The sequence below is a fragment of the Zonotrichia albicollis genome, chromosome 10, assembly GCF_047830755.1.
Source record: "Zonotrichia albicollis isolate bZonAlb1 chromosome 10, bZonAlb1.hap1, whole genome shotgun sequence".
Classification (NCBI taxonomy): Eukaryota; Metazoa; Chordata; class Aves; order Passeriformes; family Passerellidae; genus Zonotrichia; species Zonotrichia albicollis.
In genome coordinates, this window is record NC_133828.1 from 30,419,706 (window position 1) to 30,436,536 (window position 16,831).

Genomic DNA, 16,831 nt, shown 5'->3' on the forward strand with positions numbered 1-16,831 from the left:
ATATCAGAGGAGTTTTGACGGCACTACAGTAACAAAAACTGTAACAGCAGGATCTCTAGGAATGTTCTTTTAAAGCTGGACTGGACTCAGGCAAAGGGAGATCACTGTTCATCTTCCACACAAAGTTCTGGACAGTTCAGGATGGAGGACCTAAGCAGCGTTTAAAAGCAAGGGCTTTCCATGGTAGCAGAGATCCTTCTGGCATATTTTTGTCCAAGTCAACATCTTGAGGTACAGAAATCTTTCACAGCTAAAGCTGGAAGGCAGGTTGAGAGTACTGCAACGGGAGCACTGTAAGCATGGTGGTATGAGGTATATTACATTATGTTGTAGACACAGATTTGAACAATTCATTCCAGACAAACCTTATCAAGCCTCTCACTGCCTGTTCTTACTGTACCTCCCCTAATGCACACACAGATAAGTTCTTTCAACACTCAAAATAGCGCTTGGGGCTGAGACTTCAAACTACTTCATTCCCCATTCTTTGTCATGCTCACGATGGCGTCTTTTCATGCTCACATTTCCACATATGTTCATCATACTGCCAGATGTACAAAGGGGGAAAAATAAATAGTGGTTCAGGTTGATTCATGTACTTGGTTTTCTAAAGACCCTTTTCTTTCAACATTGTGGAGGTTGCCAAAATTAGGCTTCAGAGATGTTTTAAATGCCAAATGTATCCCTAGCTATTTGCAGTGAATCTGTCAGGATGATTGTTTTCACTGTTTTTGACCATGTTGCTGAACAATATGATTTAAAAAAATTATGTGGTGGTGCTTCACTTCAAGTCTTCCACTTCAAAAACATGTAAGACAAAGGTATAGTGCAGTGTTTGACATTCTTATCACCTGGCAGTAGATTTTGGGGCAGCATGAGCCAGGTGAGGGTTATTTTTTCATTTCTGTGCTGTGAGGATGTAATGAGCAGTAGTAAACATTATCCTGTTAAGCAGCTGTGCTGCATTTCTTCCTAGATTGGCATTGAACATGTTTCTTTATCTTCTGTCCAGCCAGACATTTGTATTGGTGTTCTGTAGCACAGCTGTATCTTGTACACTGGGTCACAGGCAGTTGCTGAGCACACTCCTGTTAATCCCATACCCAGTGCCCCTGGCAATTATTTACCCGCCTCTTACCCAAGTTCTCTCTTTCTCAATGTGTGAGTTGATATAGGTACAAGTGCTGTATAGAAAAGAGACACAAAGCTGAAAACATCTTTCCATCTCCAAAGATAATTCAGACTGAAGAATGTGTTAAAAGCACTCAAAAGAAAAGAAATGAACTCTCTATTGTTGTTGAACATGAGTTTGATGTTATTTTGGGGAGAAAAAGAACTTGCTTAATAAGGAATACCTAGTTGCTTGTCACCAGCCAGATTAGCAGTTATTTCTAAAGACTAGTACTTAATTTAAAGGAAAGCATGTTTTAAAAAACTGTTTCAGCTGAAAGGGAATGAGCAAACACCAACTGCTGTAGATTCTGCAGTGATTCTGCCAGCCATGGAACAGTGCTTTGCTGTAGGTACAAAATCTCACCAAGCATGCTGTGGAGCAGGAGACAACCCTCAGCAAGTGCCTTAGACAACTGGATGTATATAGGCTTTGAGAGGAGTTAGGATCTTCAGCAAGACCTAACATCATAGACATCTTTGGAATACAAATTTTCTCTTGCTTGCTAAAATGCTTTCTGTAATCCTTTCTGCAGTACATACCAGTTTGTGTCATGACTGGTGTGTTTTATAGGTCATTGATTTCTGCAGGATCTTGACTGCAGCTGCATCCAATAAAGGACCAGTTGAAGACAGGAGCTTGTGTTCAAAGCAGAGTATAATGACTGCAGAATTCAAGGGGAAGAAAAGTTTTCACCATGGTCATCATTTGAAGGAAGCACTTGGGAGAAACTGCAAGGAGTAATTCCCCTGGTATCAGATCACATGCTGGGAACAAGGAGGGGGTACATCCTGCTGGCCAGGCTCAGGGAGGGTAAACTGCTTTTCTGTGCCTCGTGGCATGAGTGGAGAACAACTCACACATGGGAGGGAAAACCTAGGAGAAATCCTGGCGATAGCTGCTATTGTTATACAGGTTCCCAGTTTGTTCCTAGACTCACACTGCTGAAATTTCTTGGCAGCCTTCCATGGTGGCTGGTTCTTTGCAGGAGCCGTGCTATCTAGGACAGTGCAATAAATCACTAAGCCATCTTTGCACAGTGGAAGGTAGTCCACAAAGTTTCTGTGAAGAACAGCTGTGCAGAGACCTGTTCATGGCTGCTGAGCATCAGCAGCGTGGGCTGGAGCAGTCCAAGGCAGCCCCCAGCCCGCTGGCCAGGTCATTGTGCTCACAGGAATACCCAGGGCTGGGGTTCTTCACCACCACCCCTTTCTGCACTTCCAAGAACTGACACAGTAGCAGAGACAAGATCACCCTCCAGGGATTTTTTCCCCACAAAAGGCTATGTAGCTGTTCACTTTAGGAAGCTTTAGGGAGCCTGATAGGATATGGAGAATGCTGAATGTTGAATGTCATGCTGGTTACCAAGTGCCCTGAGCAGTTTACTTCTCTCATTTATAGCATGTGCTTTTACGCTGCACTCAGAAAAATTCTGGAGAAAACATGAGAAGTTTTGATTTAGGGACTATAAAGCTTTCTGAATGGAATGACATATTTGGAAGACAAGTGGTACAAATAACGAAGTACCTGCTCCAACTATTATGCACAATTTCTATTGCTTTATTACAGCTTCTAAAATGATAAATTCAGGTATGCACTGATTTTCATTGATGCTTGTATATTTTTAGGCTATAGAGGGATAGTTCTATTTTATATCAGTGTAGATGCTCACAATTTCAGATAGAAGGAATCACCGACCTCATGACTTGTGTCCCAGGTTTACTCCCTTGCAATTACTTGAAACCATCCAATAACTATTGCATAAACAGCAGGATCTTGAAACTGGTCACAAAGACTGCTAGGTGAAAGGTGTATTTCAATGCTCTTTGTGGGGAAAGTACTTCATAAATAGGCTTTGCCTTTGAATAACTATGACTTTACAAGTGAACAGTGAATTGAATACTCTTAACAAAGCTCAATTTATAAGGCTTCTAATATACTCTGAAGAATTTTTAAGACTAATACAGCTACTGCAGAAATGGTGTTAGTTGTCTTTTGACATAGTGTGTTTTGAAATTATACTCACACTATTGAAGTTCTGTTTAGCACGTAAAATGACAAAAATTCATTTTTCCCCAAATTCCCCTTTCATGTACTGATAACACTTCTCATAATTCTGGGTTCTTGTACAATGACAGAGAGCCTCTTAGCACACAGTGCATAGGTATACCTGTTAGTGCAATAAGTTACATTACATTCTCAAGTCAAAGCAAACTCCTTTTGCATAATTTTTCTCTTCCATGCTCAGGGCACCCTAACAAGTGTCACTGACAAGCAAACAGGAGGATGTGGGAAGGAGCTTGGGAAACCTGTGCTCTGTATGCAGGCCAAGAGAATTGCTGTTTTTAAATTGAAACTGGGATTTTTATTTGGAGGGAAATTGCAAACAGGAACAATTCTTCTCTAGAAATGATCAAAATACCTAATTCTGATAAACTTGTCAGAGTGCTTGCAAAACAGTCATTGTTCTTATAGCTGAGATTGTTGTCCGCTTGTTTTTCAAGCTTAGTTGCTGAGATCTCTGTGTGCTCACCTTTGGGCTACACAGCAGACTGGGCTTACCAGGTGCTGAGAAACTGGCAATAAGAAAAAGAAAATTGAAACTTTCCTGAGGGATGTTTTTATTTTAGTTGAAATTGCTTATATTTACAGAAATGTACAGATTTTTTTTGAAAACTTTGCTGAACAGCTTTCTTTAGTCTTCTACTTGTCATATTCCAGAACAGAATAATATTAAATCAGGTATAATATTTTTGTGTTTGTCAGTTGGGGTTTTGCTGGGTATTTTTTTTCTCTTTCTATACTGTGCTAGCCAGCAAACCTACCACTGACAAGGCAACTGATCTGCTCTAACTGGTCTATGTACTGAGAGAGTCCCAGCTTATATCTATAACATGTGTCTTATAAATACCAGGATTTTAAATGCCTGGAATTCTTTTCTATAAAGCACTCTTTTCTGGCTTATTCTGTGGTGCCACTGAGAATACAGAACAAGATCGTGCTTGAAATTGTTGATGTTTTTTGTCAGTTCCATCTATGTATGAGTTTGCATTCCATAATTGTAGTCTATATAAATTGTTTCATTTTGCACAGAGTAAAGGATACTAGGTGATAAAATAAAGTGATTTGTGTGTTTGTTATAATAGGATGTTCTTTTCTCATTATCCTTACACATGTATAATACATTTTAGGTATGGGAAAATTGTATCCACGAAGGCTATTTTGGACAAGACTACAAACAAATGCAAAGGTATGTATATTTTCCTTTATACTGTGTTCCCCTGAAAGTCGTAACTGATTCTATAAAGTGCATTAATGTTGTATTTTAAGTTCATTTTACCTTTGTTGGTTTGGGGTTTTTTTCCCATTCTTGCTCCTAAATGAGTTTTATTCTTGCTGGTGGTTGGTGTATTCCGTGCATTTGCCTCCAGTGGAGCTGGCAGACAGCCGGTGGCGGTGGCGCAGCCAAGGCGGAGTGAAGCTGACGTGCACAGGGCTGGCTGGCAGCTCGCCTCTATTTTAAAAACAAAAATGGAGTTAAAAGCAGCTTTTCCCCTTTTGCCTGGAGAAACTAGGGAAGCTTGCAGATGACCATTCAACTATACTAAGCATCTTAAAAAATTATACATTGTGGAAATAAGCTCCATTGATTAGTGTAGCTTGAAGCAGCACTTAATTACATGTTCCAGTACTCTAATTGTGTTTTGTTATGTTCTATTGAATGTATTGGGAGCAAAGAGAGGGTTCATTTTCAATGAAGTAATTGCAGCTGGAAAAAAAAATTAGAGCTCCTCTAGAGAGGCTGAATGTATCAGTTCATGGGTTTTCATCACTCACTGCAATTTCAGTGATTCAGATCCCAGCCTGTTTGTGGTGGGAGAAGGTGTGGTAGCAGACACTGAAATACCAGGATTCAGACTTTAATTTATTACAATTAGGAGGATAATTTCTGAGCAAAGTGAAATATTAAGTCAGCTGATTGAGCAGTTTTAATATGCATAATGCCCATGAATGAGCAGAAAGCTGATAGACAGAGGGGGGAGAGTCCATCATTAATTAAGACAAAGCTTTTGTGCAGAACTTGGAACCAGTGCAAGGACAGAGCTTCTCAACTCCCCATCTTAAGCAAATTGAAGAGGCACTGACAGTTCAGAAACTGAAGTTTCTAGAAATTTTTTCCTAGCTTGTATGCACATGTCATTGTGACTAGGAAAGAGGAGGTGCCCTTTGCAATTATTTTAATTAGTTAATGCATATGATTGCAGTTAACAGATTTAGTCTGTCCATTTTGCCAGTTCCTGAAGTGTTCAGTAGGCCTTTCAGGGATACAAAAATTCTCACATTAATTCTTTAAGAGATTTAAGATGATTTTTTCAATAGAGAATTTAAATCTCACTGATGATATGTGGTAGCTAACAGCCTGTTGTGACAGTACACTGCAAGGTAAGGCTCCAGGGAGGCTCACTGTGTGTTACTGAAATTGCAATGGGAATACAAGTAGGCAGAATGTAAATATCTAACTGGAATTTAACTGAAAGATTGACAGCATCTCTGGCTTTTGCCAAAAAATTCACTATGGGGTTTAAACTAACTGGAACAGTGAGCAATTGAGTTTCTCTATCATCTGGAAGGTGGCAAAGCCGGCTTTGATGGCGTGCTTGGTGTCAGTATGTAACTTTATCTGCATTACACCCTGCAGTGTGTTGGTGATAACCCAGGCTGCCAGGGGTGTGGAGAGCCAGTCTGGGGTATGGGGAGTTAGTCTTGCCTTGGCAGCACAAAACTTGATATGAACTAATTCACTTTGTTTCATGTCAGGATTTAACAATCCACACCACCACGTGTTACACAAAACAATATGCTGCTTTCTTCAGCTTCTTGGCAGCATAAATAAGCTTGCAGTGATGTACAAGGATGCTTGAGTTGTCTTTCCCAAGTTAAGAGCTTTAAAGCTTGTCCTGTTCTAACATTAGACCACCTTTTCTCAGTATAGATATATTGTAAGAGGATTGTAATATGTTTTGAAGAAATGTTTCCATTTTCTAGTCCTCCAGAGGTTATTCCATTGTTGTTTATTTTGTTTGCTTTCTTTTACCCCAACTTTAACTCTGGAAAGGGATTTTATTAATACTTGGGCAGCTCACTGGTGGAAAAGAGGGGGGTTGAAAAATGCATAATGAGGTTTGCAATAACATCTAGTGGAAGTAGCTCCCAAACTCTGACTGCCTCTTGGTGAGCCTTGAGCCTCCAATTCCCAGGCTGGATTAAAAATCCCAGCCTGTAAGGCCAGTGTCTGTTAAGGCCAAGGTATATTGGAATTTGGGCATCCTGGAATCCCTTAGTTACGTGTTCTTGTTCAGAATAAGAAAAGAACTTATTGTAAATATATGGAATTTGTTTCAATTGATGTTGCTTGTTTTAGTATTTAAAGATTGCATTGTATGGCATAGAAAATGCTTTCTGGCCAGTTTTTCACATTCTTTCAATAATAGGAAAAAACATTTGGTTTCACTGAAGATGGGTTTTCACTCACTTTTAAATTTAACTGTCTTTTATGTATACACAGTGAGATAAGTAATTTACCAAAAATTGGGTAGATGGGTGGCTTTTAAACTAAATTCCTCTTCTAAAAAAATTTGAATAAACAAAAAGTAACTTACAGACTTACTTGTCATTTATTCAAACTGAAATAAGAATTTACTTCAGAAAAATTAATAGATGATGCTTTATTTGGTGATCTCTGAAATAATCTGGTGTTAGAAGTTACATACCAGATAACAGAAAACAAAGCACTGCACTGCTTGTTAGCAATTTGGCCAAAATTCTCATAATGAGTGGGCATGGAAATGGATTTGTTCCACTAGTTCAAGATTCAAGAACTTTGCTAGGTTATTTGGGGGGGGGGGGGGGGGGGGCAGGAGGGACACTGCATGAAGACCTGGAGTTCAAATTGTCCCTGTTGAACAACAAGAAAATTGTATTAAGTAACCTTGCCAGTAGTACGACCGTTGGCTGTGAAGTGTTTGTTTGTAAGCTGATTGCTGCCTTGCTAACAAAATGATGTTTTCTCTTTCAGGTTATGGTTTTGTTGACTTTGACAGCCCAGCAGCTGCTCAGAAGGCAGTTTCTGCTTTAAAGGCCAGTGGAGTCCAAGCACAGATGGCAAAGGTGAGTTAGAATAACCATCTAATTCTTGCAATGGGTTGTGAAGATGAGCAAGCTTGTACAGTGGCACAACAAGGGCAGTGTGGAGTTTCCAGCTTCAGGGCCCTTTACAGAGAGCACAATCCTCAAGCCATGTAATTATTAAGGTAACAAAATGGAGATTTTTGTCTGCCCCAAATAAGCTCAACTAAATAAATAAAGAAGCATGAAATTGTAAAGTCTTCAAACTGATCTCATTGCATTTATCAATTTATTCATAATAGTCTTTTCCATTGGCTTCATCAAACATGGCTTCAAAAATGTAGCAATGGTTTGTAAAAACTGCAGCAGGCTTAATGAATTGGTGTACAGCACAAAGGTATGAAAGGTTTAATAGATTGTCTGTTACTGAGGTTAGAAGTCTTAAGATTTAGGAATTAATTTTTATGTATATCATGGCAAAATTTAACCTTTGAACTTTATTTTTCAGCCCTTCTGGTGTATTATCTGCTAATATAAATAAAATTTGAATCTGAGCATTCATGATAGATACTTTGAAATTCTTAGCCAGCTTTTGGCTGACCTACTTTTGCATCAAGGCAAACCCAGCAATTATTAAAAAAATGCAGAATGAAAGCTATCTTATTTTTCTCTAATTTTTTAACGAACCTTGCCTCTGAACCAGCTTATTAGCCAGATGTGATCTTCAGTTCTCTTTTATGAAGTTAGGGATATGATACTTTGGTAATGATACTGTCATGCATTCTTGTTGGGTCAGATGGCCTGGTTCCAAAAGAGAGCCGTAAACACCTCCACAAATTTGTTAACTAAAAAAAAAATATTACCAGTATAATCTTTTGATAGAATTCTAGTACCACTTAAAGCAAATTTGTTTCCAGTTAGAAAATTATATACTAATTTTAAAAACTTAAAATCTAGCAATCTCAGAGGTTTTTTATTAAAATAGTCTGCTAAAAATCTAGCAAATCTTTTATAGTTATCCACTAGGTACAGATTTTTTTCAGATGAGATATTTTCCACAGCTTCTCAGCTAAAGAGAACAGTTAAGCTAACAACATAAATGTCTTTGGATGGATTCCAGGGCAACAAAATGGAAACCATATGTTTCATACTTAATGCATGTTTCATTACAGCCATGACACAAACATACATGCTTACTGGAAAACACTTTTTTCCCTTTTACAAGGTTTTATGTATGCTTAATAAAGGGCATTTATTAAATCTTTAGGTTTTAGGTGATCACTTTAAAATATATCCCAGATTTTTCAAAGTTCTGTCTGCCATCTTATGAATATGATCTCTAGGTAGGAGGGGGAAAAAGAGATTTTGAAGTAATGTAAATTCATTTTCTTAATGAACTTGGATGTCTGATTTGTTTTCTTGAGTAGATGGAGAAGCTCTAATAGTTAACTAGTTACATAATGAATAGTTTCTTAATCTCTTTTATAGTATATATTTCTGACTTGTTTCCTCTGACAGTTGCAAGATTGGTAATATTTCTTTTTGTTAGCATTAATGAAATAATGTGCATCAAAATATCCCAAAGGTTTGGCTGTTTTTCTGACCCTGTGTCAAGCTTGATGACCTGTGGGAAACCTGTAACTATGAGGTTTGCATTCCAGTGAAACTTGTTCTGCTTCTTAACACAGAGAGAGTGTTTGAATTATTAAAAAGACCAACCCCAAAACCAGCCCAGTGAACAGTACCACAACAAACAGCCACTAGTGACTATGAGTTTGAGTGCTTTGATTTTTGTCTGTTTTGAGCCATTGGATTTTTTTTTTCCCCTGGGCAATGCTGCGCTCTTTTTGTCTGAAAATTCCTATCTCTACTTAGATGCTCCAGTCTGGAACTGGCCAGTCACAGTTGCTTTGGCAAGATTAGCAAATCACACCCTTCACAGGCATGACACTATAAAAGTTTGTGTTTGTGTGTTTAGTATTTTATCCTTTTGCGTGTGACCACCTATGCCATAGGTGGTGGTTCTGCAGTGACACTGCTTCAGGCTTAAGCCTGAGTGTCACAGAGAAGGATTTGAGGCATTTCCTGCCTGTCTGGGCAATGGATTTCCTTACTGACCACCACAGCTGCTGCAGTTTCAGAGAGGAAATCCGTGCCTGTTGGGGTGATTTATCCATGGAAAGGTGTTGTAATTACTCTGTGCCCAGGGTGTGGGGAGCAGCACAGCTCCTCAGTGCTCTCACCCTCCCCCCAGACATGGTTCCTGACCCACAGCAGCTGAACAGGGAGGAAAATGTTCTTGCTGGAGCCATGTTCTGACTCTGGCTGCCATAAAGTCCTTTTTGCAGTGTCCTGCTGTAGCTCTAGGTCAGTGAGATAAAAACTACTCACGTCAGCAAGTTCATCTGCAAACCCTGCTTTAGTGGAAGTGGTTCTGATTTTTATATATTAAAATTCTTTCTGTTTTGTAGAGGTAACTTCAAATTACAGTTATATTATTTTAAAAAATATTAAGTAGTAAATGACATTAGTAGTAGTAGTAGTAGTAGTAGTATTTTCCTATCCATGGGGTAAAATCATGCTGTATTTGGCAGTCTGCTTCCCAGTTAATCTGAGTTGAAAAAAATCCCACTTGCCATGTTTTGCTGCTGCTGAGCAGAGTGGGAAGGCCCAGGACCTGAGATACAGCTACAGGCCAAATCCTGCCCAATCTGTTCTGGGGGTCACTGTTGGTGGAGAAGTGGCCACCACTCAGGAGATGCCACAATAATGGCACCCTCTGTCAGTCCATTGCTCATGAAATACCATGCCTTCAGCTATTCTGCTTTTTCTGAGATCTGAATTGGGAACCCTGGGCTAAGACAAAGCAGCCTGGGAAGAGTTTTGCTTTCTGCTGGTTACCAGTGTCTTCTGGTCACTGCTTAAACAAATGTTTCCAATGTTTCCTTTTGGCCAGAAAATGTGGCTAAGACCTCATGTAAGATGATAATTGCATAGCCAGGGGATGGGAGTAGTTTTTGGATGGAAATTTAAAATGGGTTTAACAAGGTCTTGTCCCTCTCCTCTCTTCCACTGAGTATTGCCAGTGGTAAGTCCATCTTTTTCAGGGTATGTACGTGGCTGTGGAAGGGGATCAGATGATGTGAGCTCTGCTGTAGCCAGTTTGTTTCAGGATCCACCAGTACAAACCAGTAGATTATCTTACTCAACAGATCAAATACATGTCTTGCAAAAGTAGTGTTATTTCTAAACTAGTTAGTAACTTCTGCATGTCCAATTTTTATTCTGATTCCTTTTAATATATCAAAATTTCTTTTCTTAGTTTATGTTCTTGCTCCTAGAGAAGTGATTATAAACCAAGAATTATAAGTTCAAAAGCTGTGATTTTGTAGAGCTGAGCAGTCTTAGGTAAGATTAGTAGTAGTATTGAAAAGCTCTGACAATTTTGTTTGTTAGAAAAGTTGTGGTTTCTGTCAGTGATTCTTCTGAGAACCCTCTTCTCTTCCCAGCACCCCACAAGTAAAAGTGAGATAACTCTAGGTTTCTAATTATTCAAAGTGAGCAAGAAGGGACTTTGTGTAGAGGAAGATAGATGCACACAGAAAAACAAATATATATTTGCAATTTGAATGGAGATTTAACATACTGAGACTGTGTAAGGATGTTTTAGAAATGAGCTATAAATGCTATGGAGATATCAGACACTTAAATTCTCATAGGCTTTTGATTTTGAAGTTAACATAAAGCATCCAAGTCACTGCTCAGACCAAGTTCTTTCTCAATAAATGGTGTTAAATGAATTCTACTGTAGCTACTGAAGCAACTGTTTCAAATGGAAAGTTGACTATTTCTTACTTTCCAAATGTAAACTAATGTATAAACATAAAAGGTAAAAAAGAGCTACTAAACAAGAATGGTTAATAAAACCCGCAATTCTTCTCATCTTTCTGTCTAGCAAACTTAAGACAGGAAGAGAATCATTGTGTTTGCAGCCCAGATAAAGTCAGCAAGAGAATATCTAAATTATACTGACAGCAATGTAGAGCTGCACACGCCAGCTAGAACAGCAGTGTGGCTCTGCCAGCTCAGACTTCTCTGAGTGTTAACTCCTTCCTGGCCTGGCAGAGGCGTTTGTACAACCAGATTGTCCATCTCCTGGTAGGCTGACAGATTTCTGAGATAATAGTGAAAGGCTTATATCTACATGAGGAATGACCACTTTTTGCAAAAAACCTTACAATGTACTTCAGACATCACAAGTCGTCTTAGTGGACGTTCTCACAATAGAACTTCAACCATGTGTTTAAAATCAGTGTAGTCTTTAAAATTGTTTAGGCCATCCAAGTCCAACACAGCTTGATGGACTCAAGACCCTGATTCCCTACATTTTGTTGTTGAAGACCTTGTCTTCTCCTGTCTCTTCAATTCTCTCTCTCTCCTTGTGAGATTTGTAGTTTTATATGTACACCTTCGCTATAAGTTAGTCAAGATAATTTATGACTTAAATGGTTGATATTCGTTATTTTCCAGTTTGTGTTTTCCTGGGTTTTTTCCCTATGGAAGGATAAAGTTACCTTTAGAAAACATATATCACTTACAATGGAAGCCATGAAAGTAGTCCACGGACGTGGAAGATTTCTGTGGTCAGTAAGCCTTGTTAATTTGAGCCAAGGAATGCTGTTCTATGTACTAATGTGCATTTTTGTGGGAAGACTCACTGTTTATCCATTCCAAGATTTCCCCAGAGTTGCACATTTTTAGGACTTAGGACTTCAGATTCATAATGTTACAATTTCCTTCTCCTTAAAGTCTTCGCTTCCGCTGACACAATGAGGTGTGGTCCTGATTATTTGTATTAGCTCTCACATTAATTTATCACTAAATACTTTCAAATATTTTAAGCTTGTGCAAAAAATTAGGACCATTTTAACAATTGTTTCTTATTTGAATTGTGTCAGAATAACAGTGTGCTGACAATGTAAAGGATGTTCTCCCATCACATACTGACTTCCACCGTTCTTAAGGCACAATTTGTGTTTTCTGGAGTGGTCTACAGGCCCTCAAAGCATCAGATCAAATTCTGAAACTTGTTATGTGTGGGTGGCTTTTAGCTTGTGATGAATATGAGCCCATTGTCTGAGTTCATGTTGATCCTGTGGAGTACAGAGATGACCTGAATTTGCAATCTTAATATTTTTCACTCAGAGGTTACTAAGGCAGAATTGTGATGTACACTCCATGTGCAGGTAGCTTTGTCTTTCTGTCCTAAGCTCTCATATCTTAAATTTACTCTAGATGACTTTTTTCCCAAGTGTATTTGGAAAAGATGAATTGTCACATCATATAAAGTGTGAACTTTGGGAGGGAAAAGCTGCTTAGCTGCTTGTCCTCATCTCTGTAGCAGAAATCAAGGCTTTTCCACAGCTAATAAGCAAAATGTATTAAAGACAGCTCTTCCTTTATGTTGCTGATGAATAACATGGTTTTAAATGAGCAAAAATGAGGAAGAGCTTTTTTGAGGTTCAGTAATGTATTGCTTATAGTACTTGTCTTTACTGTGACAACCTTCTGGAGAATTAAATCAGTTTTCATTCCTGCAGAGCAAAGTAAGAAAAATAGTTTAGGTTACCATGGTAGCTAGAGCACTTAATCTAACTGGAGAAGGTAGGTACGTTGCAATTTTTTTATTCTACATCTGGGCTTCTGAATGCCAAAGAACAGATGACAGGCAAACTGGAGCTAACTCAAGCAGATTTCTACAGCAGTTTTTAGCAACTGTCTTGAAAAGTTTTCTTTTTATCTAGTTTGTACTACTTTTGTAGGTAATAGTATTAAATAATGCTGTAACAGATTTTAAATAAATATAATAAAATTTTCTCCTTATAATTATAAAAGTTCCTAAAAGTCATTATAAAACAAATTAAAGGTAAGCCAAAATTTGCTTACCTGGGAGCCACATGACTTTCACTTCAGGAATTGCAAGTGCTCTAAATAAACAGTTAACAAACACTTGCCTTGAGTAAAGGGTTTCAGCCCACAAAAGTCTTATCTCAGTTGCTAAGTTGTGCTGTGGCTTGTTCTGACAAGGGTCTGGTGCCTTTTTTTGAGCTATGGTGGGCTCATTCACGGCTCCCAAGGGGCACCTTCATGCTCTTCTAGCAAAGGGAGAGCAAAATCACTGAGAAATAAAAAAGGAATGTATTCATGAAGTGATAGATTGATCACAAAGCTTATTGCAGTTAAATTCTTCTTAATACAGATGTGCCTGTAAAAATAAATTTGAATGTTTAGTGTATTAATCATATGCAATTCTGGAGAACAAGTGAAGATTATGGTAGTGATTTTTCCCTGAATTGTGTTGTTAACAGTCTGTGGTCAGACAGCATTAAAACTGCGGCTAAAACAGACATATTTCAGTGAGACACTGGCCAATTGTAAATTTTGAAGTAGTATCTATATGAAGGCAGACAAGCATTTAATCCCTTCCCTGTCAGGCAGAGGATCTTCCTTGCTGTGAGCAGTGCCTAGTCACATGTTTCTGAATGGCTATCTGTTCCCTCTGACCTTACACACAGCAACAGAAAACAGATGTCCTTGCCTTTTGCCAAGTTTCTTGCTTGCAGTTTAGGAACAATTCCACACGCACAGGGAGGTTTTTGTTAATTTCTTTCAGATGATGTAGAGCACTTCACATTATGTAGGAATCCTGATCACCTCTTTCTGCAGAAATAAATATTAACAGTTGATCATTCCTGTCATTTTTGTAAGAAATGCTGTATCTTATGATCTTTGGGAGCTCTTTGGGGAAAATCAGCATGTTACTCTGCAAGAGCTCTGCTCTCCATCTTTATATTGTTACATTCTGGTAGAGAAGTTCAGGAGACACAGCTGAAGGTGTTTGGAGAGAAAAGATTGATAGAAACTTGATGACTTGCATTGCTAAAAACAAGACTTGCTAGTTTTCTCAGTAATATGGATACTTACAGAAGCCCAGAAATTCCCTGATGTTGCCCATAATCTGAAAATGCTGAGCAATTTCAGCATCTTTCAGGATCTGCTGAAGGTTCTGTTAACTAAGGAAACCCCTGCATGAAATATGAAGACACTCAAATTAAGCAGTTTTCCTAAACTGTATAGAATTTTAAAAAAAGTTATATTCAGCAGATTATATGTTAATGGAGGCTTGCTGCCCAAAATTAGGGAACTTCTCACTGATTTTATTAAATATTTTTGATCATTTCCATAAAAGAATGCAAATAATTTCGAGAGATTTAAGATATATAAGGGAAAGTGGCTTATACACGATTTCATGGATTTTAAGCAGAGGAGCACCTACCTTTAAATCCTAAGAATTATTACAATGTATAGGCAAGGTCTGAGCTGAATTATGTTGGAAGGTATTTTTGCTGGTTTCGCTTTTTTTTTTTCTTAATTCCAGAAGAGGAATTAAAAACTCATGTGTCAAAAGAATTATTTTTCTCTTCTGAGACTGAATAGTAATAGCACTGTGAATTAAGCAATGGTGAGACAGGTTTTGGTAAGGGAAAAATTCACAGAACTTCAAGTATTAAACCTCTGCTTGCCAGAGCGAGAGAGAGAGGGATGACTTAAATAGTTTGTCTTTCTCCTAACTTCCTGAGTTTTAACTGTTAACCTGTAACCATTTTCCATGACAAAATAATGTATGAAGGCAAACATCTGTTTGTGCAGTGCCTTCTGTGTAAGATAGCACAGAGATGGAAGTAGAATCCTAGTTGTGGCTGCTATTTGGAAATCAGCTAGGAAACCCAAGGGGAAGGAGCTAACTTGCTGCTTTACAGTCTCCCAAAATGTACCCAGATATCTGTTTTAAGTTTTAATAGCCTTCTGGACATGACAGGAGCTGCATGGTGAAATAAGTTATTCAAAGGAAGAGAATTGTTTTGCACAATAATTGGTGTAAATCTTCCATTGTCAAACTGTATAAAATTCCAAATACACTCTAGAAAAAGTTCAGTCTTGCTTTGCATCTATGCCAACAGTAGTAGGGGTTGCAAATGAGTGTTGTAAATGAGCCCTTTTGTGAATCAGTGGCTGTTTCTTTCTTTTCTTGAAAAGTGAAGAAGTGGATTAAATTAATCTGTCCTGACCTAGTTGGACTTGGTGATCTTTATGGGTCCCTTCCAACTTGAGCTATTCTGTGGCCCTGTGATTTATCCTTTTAGCTGAACTGCAGGGTGGTCATGGGTTTGCACCTGCAGTGCAGATACCTCCTCAACGCACTGTGGAATGTGTTTGTTGGCATTTCAACTATTTTGCTGAAAGAATTACAGATGGAAGAAATTTCAAGTTGTATTCCAAGATTTCAGTGAGACATCCTCATCTGTTGGCAGCTTCTTTCCTTTTTGTTTCCCTCCTTTGCCTTCCATCTTTACCAGTTCTAGCTATGGACGTGTAGAAGTGTCTTCAAACTCCCCTTTGTTTGCTGTGGTCTGGGTGTTCCATCAAAGAATCAAACCAGAAGTAACTGAATCCCTGGGAGTATTCAGGCTGAACTAGACTGATGTGGAGATAGGGTCAGGAAAACAGAAGTCATTTCCAGTTAGCCATTCAGCATGTATCTGACCAAACCCCAATAATTAATAATGCAAAATACAGATTGTTTCATGGGCCACAAGTAAAATTTTTCCATCACAAAATGCTTTCTGTTCAGAGTAAACAATTTCCTTAGAACAATTTCCTCAGATGCACTTCTTTTTTCTCTTTTTTCCCCAAGAGCTTTGTAATGTGGGTTAGTGGTGAAGTTGCTGATATTCTTCCAAAGTGCAGCATTGCCTTCCCTAGCAGTATGTCACATGGTTTTTGTGGCAGGAGGTTTTCTCTGGCAGGTGGGTAAGCACAAGCATCCAATGCCCAGCGTGGGCAGTGAATGGCAGCAGGTCCTTGTGCCCCTTTTGGCAGGGAAAGTTCACGGTCTCATGCCAGGATAATGTGGGAGTCTGGTAAGCCCTGGGATGCCACAGGAGCCTGAGAGAAGGGGAGTGTGCTCTACCCACTTACCTGAACAGGTTCTCTGAGTTTCTGCCTTAACTGAATTTATTTCTCTGCTGGGTGACTCTCTGGGTGAATGTAATCTTTTATTTGGTTGGTAGGCTGGTTTTTGTTCTTTTGGTTTTTGCATGTAAATTACACTGTTACTATTGTGAACAAAATGGGGCCTTTTCTTTATCTTTTCAAATGTTAGAATTTTGTATGAGAACGTTTTTATACTTTCTGTTATTCTACAATAAAAACTTTAGGAAATTAAATAAAAATATGCAAAGAGTCTGACTTTCCTGCTGATATACTGTTATAGATTATTTAGGGAAGTTTTAGGATATTTGCCTGCAATATATTTTGCAGGCTGTAATAAAAAGTAAAACATTCAAAACTTTTCCTTTCAAATACTGTTTGGAATTTCAGAAAATCTTGCTATGGCTACAAGTGCAATTTTGTAATGCCAATGCTTGAAACCTCCTTTAAAGCTTTTGCTGATATAACTCATTAAAGAAGGAA

The 16,831-nt window shown here is 38.4% G+C and overlaps 1 protein-coding gene across 3 annotated transcripts in view; it reads left to right on the forward strand.

Moving 5' to 3' along the window:
* RBMS1 (RNA binding motif single stranded interacting protein 1) overlaps positions 1–16,831 on the forward strand; it is a 143,101-nt gene that overhangs the window by 98,183 nt on the left and 28,087 nt on the right. For all 3 annotated transcript variants that reach the window (XM_074548609.1, XM_074548608.1, XM_005485241.4), the window contains exons 3-4: positions 4,363–4,421; positions 7,248–7,339. In XM_074548609.1, the coding sequence (XP_074404710.1) occupies positions 4,363–4,421; positions 7,248–7,339 (151 nt within the window). The remainder of the gene's footprint in view (positions 1–4,362; positions 4,422–7,247; positions 7,340–16,831) is intronic.